At 37.6% G+C, this 9,575-nt stretch overlaps 1 protein-coding gene across 1 annotated transcript in view; it reads left to right on the forward strand.

Moving 5' to 3' along the window:
* The window catches only part of GRM8 (glutamate metabotropic receptor 8), a 1,218,298-nt gene extending 1,213,235 nt beyond the window's left edge, over window positions 1-5,063 (forward strand). The window contains exon 11 of the mRNA XM_088457648.1: window positions 4,550-5,063. Within this exon, the coding sequence (XP_088313774.1) occupies window positions 4,550-4,599 (50 nt within the window). The 3' untranslated portion in view covers window positions 4,600-5,063. The remainder of the gene's footprint in view (window positions 1-4,549) is intronic.
* Window positions 5,064-9,575: the final 4,512 nt, after the last annotated feature.

A 9,575-nucleotide genomic window follows, 5' to 3' on the forward strand; every position in this document is an offset into this window, starting at 1 on the left:
CGGTGTAAAAATAAAGCTGTCCCCAATTGTGGGCTACAATCAAACGCAGCCAATATTTACCCTGCATGCAAAAAATGCATATATTTGCACCTCTTACATCATAACTTGGTTTATTGCATATACAAAGTTATTTGCTCTTTTTCTTGGCTATCACCTTAGAATCAGCCCCACTGTCATTTCATCAGATAATGTCTAAGTCATCTAAATGTCTAGTGGTATGTTACATGCATGAAACAGCCATGATCATAAAGCATCCATCTGCCTGCATCTTCAATACCATATACAATATTACAGTATGTTATTTACCTGAGCACAGTATCTTGTTATGCATCTGATGCATTTTCTACCTACTGTATAAATATCATTGAACTGAAAGGAGCTAGCAAGCCATATATAATGGTAGTGGAATGTTATATGTACTGTATGAAGAATAATTGCTTTGAAAGCACCACAGAACAATAATACAATATGTTCTCCCCTGTCTGTGTGGGTTTCCTCCATTCCAGACATTTTTCTTGGTAAATTTGGCTCTGATTAAATTAACCCTAGTATGAATTGCATGCGAGTGTTTGTGTGTTGGTCCATGTAGTTGGAATATAAATTGTTAGGTCTCCAGGGTCATATGTGTAACAATAATAAACTCTGTAAAGTGTTGCATGATATGTAGGCACTATATACTGATAATACTAAGTATAGTGTTATGTTATTATGCACATAATGTATTTTCCATATCTATTAAATTGGGCTGTGGAACAGTATATAGTGTTACTAAAAAAAGAAAAAAAACATATAATTCTGTTTAGCATAAATATTCAAATAGTAAAATAAAAACTCAATAATTATCAATGTATAATGAACTTAGGAATGTTACATTGGTCCTTCTATTACAAATGTATTATAAATTTATAGTCATGTTGTGCTACTTACTTTTGGAACCCTGTTCACAGATCATGTAGACTACAGTATATAATTGGCTGAATTTGCTCACATTTCCTAGACTTTGTCACTCCATCTGCATTCATTCTGTGTCTTTTAGTGTAATGGCTTCATTAGAATTGTTTGCTTTTGTCTCATAGTTTTTCTTTCATTTCTCTTTGGCTTATGTTCTGCATAAAAAAATCCTATGGATTCCTTGAGGAAAGTTCCCTTTGAGGTTGAATTAAACAGATATTTTTGTGTAAATATGTTTATGTACATTTGCACATATGTATTTAGAACAACATGCATGAGATATGTTCAACCTTAATTCAATCAAATCATCATCATTAATGCCAAAACTCCACCCATTTTGTGAAAGCTTAGAGTATATTTTAAAGAGACATTTAACGAAAAAAAGTGGAATCTGTGTCTCTGCTCACACTTATCCTCCACTTGTACATGAATGCCCCAATCAGCCTCTCCAAGAACAAGAGACCACAAGGATCACACACGTGCAACGTGCTGTAGTTCACTGATTTTATGTGAAATGTGAAATTATGTCACATAAACACATGTAACTAAATAACCCACTTGGTGCAAGCCTTGTTTTTTTATTTGGTTTAGTAATAAATATATGGTTTGAAATTCAAATGGAGTCAATTACAAAAGTTTATCCATAGCATAAGAATAGCATGTATAAATATATACATATGAAGAAGCAGCTATTATTAATGTCTGGCTCTGACTCTTCACAAAAGATACATAGGACCTCATTCAGAGTCGGTTGAAGCGGCCACACGGTCATGCGGGAAAAGGGGCCGGATATTCAAATGATTCCCTCGCAAGTTGCATCCCTAAGTTCGGATCGGTAGCTGGCCGACCAAGGGGAGGAAGCAGTTGGAATTCAAAAAAATATGCCCCCTTCTCGTACGCATTGCATGTCATCTCCGGGCATATAAGGATTAATCGAGACCATCGGGAACCATCGAAACTGGTCGTAGAGCTTAAGGTTGACCATACCCTCTCTTAAGCTCTACGATCATGTCAGTGTAAAAACCTCCCATGTCACATGTGCCATGATGCTACTTTGTTAATTATGCACTCCCATAAACCGTATGCACTCCCATAAAACGCCGTTCGCATAATTAGGCACGCCTGCGTTCGGATCTCCACTCCCCCGTTTTCAAGCACCTTACCCTGTTACCACCCACAAACACCTCATTCTGTCACTCAAACTACCGACCAGGCTGTGTTCAAGGAGAGAGAAATTTCTGGTCGTAGCGGCTAGTTTGCGCACGCGCATTGCGAACTTTACGCATGCGCAGTATAGCGAACATCGGTGGCGTACGAGCGTGCAGCCGCAACGACCGACTCTGAATGAGGTCCATTATCTCTGGAACTAGTTGCCAGGCTATTTTCCTATGTATTATTTAGGTGCTTTATGTAACTACTGTTGTGTGTTATGCCTCAATTTTGTATACTATTATTTCTACTATTATACAGTACGTATTTCTAATCTACCGACATGTTTTGCATCCCTATACCTACATAGAAAGAAAACACATCTACTATATTTTACTAATGCTTACTTCAAATTGAAGCATATATTTAAGAATATACCAAATATTATTTTTTGTACAATTATATCTACAACAATCTTTAGGACAATTTCTTGTAAAATGATACATTTATAATGTTATTGTCTTTTTTGTTTGTTTCATTACAATGAGAACCTCATACATCATGATATAGAAACAGATATTGAAAAATATATTTGTTTGCAGATTGATTAAACTATTTAATTATTGAATACAATGTACAGTACATTTTGGCATCCAGCTCTAGTAATTACACTGTTTACAAGAATTAATTAATGTGGAATACTAAAACAGTAAAGTAATTATAAATGCAATGTGGCAAAATCTGCTTTCAGTGAGTACTGTATTAACACATAAACTAGAGATGAGTGTTTTGGTTTTGACAAAGTTTTTTTGCCACTCTAGCGTAAATTCAGATTGATCCTATCGGCTATCCTAAACACGTGAGAGTCGGATAGCCAATAAAATGCCATTTTTGAGATCGAACATAACCTAGATATACCAAACTGCTCATTAGGGTGGGTTGAAAAAAAAAAGTTTCTGCATCGATTGCGAGGGTCAAAAAAAATTGTAAGACCACTCGAGAAGATGACTGCAGTTTAGTTTTTCAAATCCAAAAGCATCTTAGTCAGCCAACCGGAGCCTAAAGATATTGTATTTACACCCTATAGGCATGCATGTTGAACACCACCGCAAAGCGCTCTGGCAGTGCTGATAGAGGTATACTGTGGTATACTGTGTTGTTGTGGTCCAGCCTGTCTCCAGCAGCAGTCACTGAGTGACTCTGTGGTTTCAAAGGCTTGCCAATTTCATGCTCATCCTGCTGTGGCTGTGCTAGCAGAAGTTGCAGAAGTGCAGGGGAGAGGGGCAGGCTATGCTCTGATTGGTTATCTCTGTATCTGTGAGCCAAACAAAGCTATCAGTGTGTCTGGTTGCCTAGCAGCAGCATAGAGAGGGGAGGTATCACTGAGGCTGACTGATTCCCAGAGACAGACTCCAATGAGTACAAGATGTCCCTGATGCACAGCAGCCAGGAAGAAGCCAGGGCCAGTACAGTTCTGAGGAATTAAAGTCAACCATCAGAACACCATCAAATAATTTCCATTATTAGGATGGATTCGGATAAGGCTCTGGTCGATTCCACTAGAAAGAAAACAACTCCTTCTCCTCCCCCACCTCCTAACTGTCCTATTTTCGGGACCCCTCAGGAGTTTGATGATACTGTTCTTCCAACTTATGAAAACGTAGTTCTTCAATTCTATGTCATTCGACATGACATTCTGTTAGATACACATCATAACCTGTCAACTGCAGAGGTCACTAAGGGCTGTTGCTAACAGAATTATTGCTATATGGACTAAAGCATCATTACCTTTTGTCACTCTGCAAATCATAGACAAACGCGTTCAGACGTGCTACAAGAATTATCGAGCGTTGCTCGACACTCCTAAAAACAAGAGAGGGCCTACTTTTCATAGTGGTGAGTCCTGGGTTGTTGCATGTACTTGTGCACAACAAGCTGAGAGCTGCAGGCAGAGGGCAACAGATACCCTACTACTGCATTTTATATGATACGGCTATGTTGAGTGCACTTACTATATTACACTATACTGTTTACAGGGTTTGTATTAAGAGTCAAAATTATTGTATTCTGCTACTTAGCAACAAACAGTTCGAAAAAAAGCACTGCCAGAGAGCTTTGCGGTGGTGTTCTGCGGGCATGCCTATGGGGCATAAATCTGAAATATTTAGGCGCTGGTTGGTCGATATTATCCAATTTTGAAAAACTAAATTTCAATAATCTTCTCAAGTGGTCTCACAATTTTTTTTCGACCCTAGCAAACGATGTGGAAACATTTTCCTCTTTGACCCACTTTTCAACCCACCCTACTGCTCATCTTTAATTGAAACTAAAGAAATGTATATGTCCATATGATAAGCTTATAATGATACTGAGGGAATTATTGTCTTAACCTTTGTAATATCTAAAACAATCATACCTTTATTATGTTTCTCTCTTTCTATATTTATAGCTTCTTCTACGAAGACAACGTATGTCAGCTACAGCAATCATGCGACCTGAGATTATGAGGATTTTGACAGAATATCCAACACCAAATTATGGGAGATATCAGTTGTTCTAAACTATTTGAACAGTACAAGTTAACAAAAAGGACGTAATTTATGAAAGATGCCTGAATTTATTTTTCAAATTTAAAGTGTCAAAATATTTTAAACAAAAGCACATGAAAGAAAAAAATCTGAATGTGCACAAGAAGAGATAACAAAATAAATCCTTTTGTTCACAGATGAAACTGCATTTTATGGAAAAAAAAATCTGTCATATGTTACACCATAATTGTAAGTACTTTGTGTGATTTGTGAGAAATTTCATTCCTGTCCTATATTGTTCTATCTGTATAGGAGATGAGTTTGTGCATTGTATTGGCTGATTGACATGAAGCCCTGGGTTGTGTTCAATAAATGCAATGGTTTACGCATGCACACTTTTTATACAAAAGATATTTCTAAAAATAAAGGAATGTTTTGCAAATGGTGAGACTTGTTTTGTTGTAATGTTAAAAGATACCATTTTCCAAAAATATACTACGAGTTCATGATTATGGTCGTTGCTATAGTTCATTCATACAGAGGTTTTATAACACTACTGTATAAGATAAGCTGAAATCTGGCGACAACAATTTTCTATGCAAAGTAAGTAAAATCTTGAATCGTTGTGTTACATGACCTGTGTTCTGTGTTTATTGGATTGTTACTTCATGCATTGCTTCTAGATAATGAAATGCAAATGAGCATACTGGGCATGTCACTTAACTTATTGACCTCTTTTGTTGTATTCGATGTATCATTTCTGAAACATATGGGGTATTAAAAATAGCTAATGTGCTTTTATTCAGGTTTCAATTAATTTATAACAGACTCATTAATTTCAATTAAACCTGATGGCACAGTTTACTCTGGTTATTGAGATCTAATAGTGAACAATCCTTTCTTCAAGTGAGTTAACGAAATCAATACAAAGTTGACAATATGTGTAATGAACAATCATTACCACACTCAACACTATGGAATACAACTATATTAAAGAGCTGATAATATATTACCTTAAAGAACGAGCTGGAATAACAAGCTGCTTCATATCAGTAAATTGCTAATCTACTCCTATTTGTGACACACATTAGCTCTGTACAGCTCCTTTTACATTAAATAATTGGTGTGAAAAAGCCAAAATTAGACAGTTTTGCAAAGAATAATTAATATTAATTTAAATGTGTTTTAGAGTGCCTTGAAAATGTATTCAACCCTGTCTGTTATCTGGTAATACAAATGTTCAGATGTGTCCTTGTATACTATGGCTTCAGTCGTACCAAACAGCCCCTCTTGGTGCACTAGGTCCAAGGCATTTAAAAATTTTCGCTCAAAATGTGCATCTTATTCACACAAACAAACAACTGACAGTGACAAATTACTTTGCTACAGTATATTGCACTGATCAATTTGACAGTTGTACATCCGTATGCGAATGAGTCTGAATCTGTACAGTATAAGGAGTGCTACAATGCAGCAATTGCTGCTTTTTCTCACACCAAGTTCCATTGTGCTTCATCTGCAACTTTGTACATGTTTAAAACTAATTCCAGTTTAGTTAATAGTTGCAGCTCATGCAGCTCTGTGACTGTAGTACGCTTTGAGTGATGTTTCGCTCTGTCTGCTATGCAAATAAGATGCAACATTTAAAGAGCTACACTGCATGGAGAGGCCCACTCGTGCTGTATGGCGTATTGAGGCTAGGTGTATGAGGACACATCTGTAACTACCAACATTTCATCAATTAATAAGTGTCCTCCCTGGTCAGTAAATTTTTAGATTTACTGTCATTTGTTTGGATACATCTCTTTCACTTTCAAAAACAAAATTGTTAGGGTCCTTAATAAGCTGGGTCAGGGTAGCTGGGGAGCAGATGTGGACAACAAGTCTGAGGTCTTGCCACAGATGTTCCATGGGGCTAATGGCAGGACTCTGAGAGGTCTATTTACTAAGCTGTGTCAGGAGATAAAGTGAACAATGATAAGGTACCAGCCAATCAGCTCCTAACTGCCATGTCACAGGCTGTGTTTGAAAAATTGCAGTTGGAAGCTGGTTGGCTGGTACCTTATCACCGTTCACTTTATCTCCTAACAAAGCTTAGTAAATAGACCCCAGAGTCACTTAAATACATATATTGTATTCACTGGCAAGCCTCTAGGTACTGGCCATGCATTGTGTTTTGAATCCAAGACTGACTTTCTACCAGTCTCACTCGCCTCAGCTTTAAATGCACCCTAAATAGACACTATGTTTTTGTTTGGCAAAATGTTTTGGTTTTGGATTTCTATAAACATTGTTTAAAACAGCTAAACTCATATAATTTCAACCTGTTTTTGTACCTACAATATTATTAACATCAATAACATTTATTTCCAGTCAATTTTCACCACCTCACAATATTGTTTTCACCAATATTGGCCAAAGGCTGCAGTGAGCTGGCTGGCTAAGCAAAGCAACAGAGCTGTGGCACAAACACGTGGCAGTTTAAAAGAATATTAAACATCTGTGAAACATAGTGACACAGCAGTGGCAGACAGGATGGCTTTTCAATAAACTATATTATAACCCTATAGAATATGTTCATTAATCAAGAACTAACAACCTAAAAGCAAAAGCCTAGTAGAAAAAATATAATATTTTACAAACATACTTCTCCAAATAGCAAATCACAGGCCTCAGGCTATTGGTAGAAGTCCAATAGAAAACTATACCACCATCAAACTTACTCCAAAGAGCAAATCACAGGCCCATGGCCACTACAGGCAATTGGAGGCAGAGTACTATTTAGTGAAAGGTAAAGCATTGAATGATTATTAGTTATAAAAAAAACAAGCATCCAAATGTGAGTTTACAAACACACACTGAATCCTACCAGTAAACTACAGGTCTCAGTATAATAGAAATTGATCATTTTGGAAAGTAGAAACACTACAAAATACAAAGTAGAAATTGATAATAACAACTTATCCAAGCAGCAAATCACAGGACTCAGGCCAGTAGAGGCGATTGCTGCCAGAGTAACATCAAGTAGAAAACTAGATCATGATCAAACTTAGACCAAACAGCAAATCACAGGCCAGAGGCCAGTATAGGCGATGAGAGGTGAAATACTATTTAGTCTAAGGTAAAGCATTGCTTGATTATGATTATTAGTTGTAACTATAAAGAAAAGTACATCAGACACATGAAAAAAATGTGAGTTTACAAACAAACTGAATCCAAGCAGCAAATAACAGGCCTCAGGACAATAGAAATTGATAAAGTAAAAATAAGTAGAAAGTGTAGAGTATTTGTTTGTCTGGATAGTTTTGGTTACTTTGATACTTTCTAATAGATTAGAGTAATGTTTAGCACTGCAAAAGTTTGTTAGACATATTACATCCTATAATGCGGTGTTGGCTGCCTTTACTAGCAGTAAATTAGCAGCTAATCCACAGTAAAAAAATAAATAAAATTAGGCTGAACTGTTGTAATGGATGATATTATGTGTATGGATACTAAATAAGGTCTATTAGCACTGTTTTATTTAAAATGAGTGTCATGTTTACACTTTGCATCTATCTTTTGGAAGAGTATAGACAGCTGTACATTATTTCTATCATCAGTTAGTACAAAGACAGTTTGGTCTAAATGTATAGTTACAGTATATATTAAAAAGGAAAGAGTAACAAAATAAATACATCATTATGTTTTGTTTGTTCTATTTCTTTTTGAGTAGGGGAGAAAATCCTAAATTGTATACTGTCAAGCTTGGTGTCATGGAGTCCCCTACTGAGGGGCTGAAAGTTGTGGTCCCAGGTTAATGAAGGAATCAGGGGCAAGAGGCCTAGATGTTCATTCTCCCCATCCACAAGCATCAGATGTTGGCGATTCTAACCTGCCAGGAGGTGTTCACCAGTGACCCCTCCAAGCAGGATATGGGTTTCAGCTGCACCCGGCAGGCAGTATGTGGTCCCCTGATCGGGGATCTGATGCTAGTGGGAATGGAGAAAGACACACTGCTATGGCCCACTGGTATTTTAATCTTTGTACCAATAGTACAGAGAAAGCACAATGGTAATGTTTCCTGAAGTTGTACTGTGGGAGACCAGAGAAAAGGAATACACTAAGGAGTAGCTTCTGCAGCTAACACTGGAAGTACATGAGGATATGCTGCTGACACGAGGAGAATGAGGATATGCTGCTGACACTGAGGGAGAATGAGGATCCGTACTCATACACTACTGTGCATACTGAGTACACAGCATGCGAACCTAGATACACTGCTGGCACAAGAGAGTGACACTTGTATTGTACTTGGATGTTGAACTGAATACTTGAACACAGAAGATGAACTGAATACTTGAACACAGGAGATGAACTGGATACTTGAATACAGGAGATGAACTGAGTACTCACTGGGGATCCTGATGTAGTGCGAACACTGGAGTAGTGCTATAGGAATCTATACTGGGTGACTTTCTGAGAACAGACTAAAATTCCAATGCAGGATGAACACTGGAATAGGGCACAAGGACTCAGTACTCAGGTGATGCTCTGAGTACACACTGGGAAATAATGCTGGGAAGAATCAGTGGAAGATTACATGTGAAGCCTGTAACAAAGCAACAGCAACATCCAAGAAATAGTGAAGTTGATCATGCAACTTCCTGTTACCTTGAGTCCTGTTTATACCCCCAGGTGGCTGGGTGAGCAAGTAAACGGAGAACTGACACAGCTACAACTAGATAAGGATCTATCAGGTGATTCAGCCAATATGGCTGCACCCATGACCACCACCGCAGGAACTCCAATATAGAGAATTGCATGGAAGTCATCTGGACCCAGGGGAGAATACTCAGCAAGTCACTTACCGCTGCACTAGACATCTCACTGCTCTCGCTAGTGAGGGGAAGCCGGTGCTGTGGTAAGAAACAGCCAATCCCAGGCAGAATCCTGACATATACAATC

The sequence above is a fragment of the Taudactylus pleione genome, unplaced genomic scaffold, assembly GCF_031769625.1.
Source record: "Taudactylus pleione unplaced genomic scaffold, aTauple2 ptg000041l, whole genome shotgun sequence".
Classification (NCBI taxonomy): domain Eukaryota; kingdom Metazoa; phylum Chordata; class Amphibia; order Anura; family Myobatrachidae; genus Taudactylus; species Taudactylus pleione.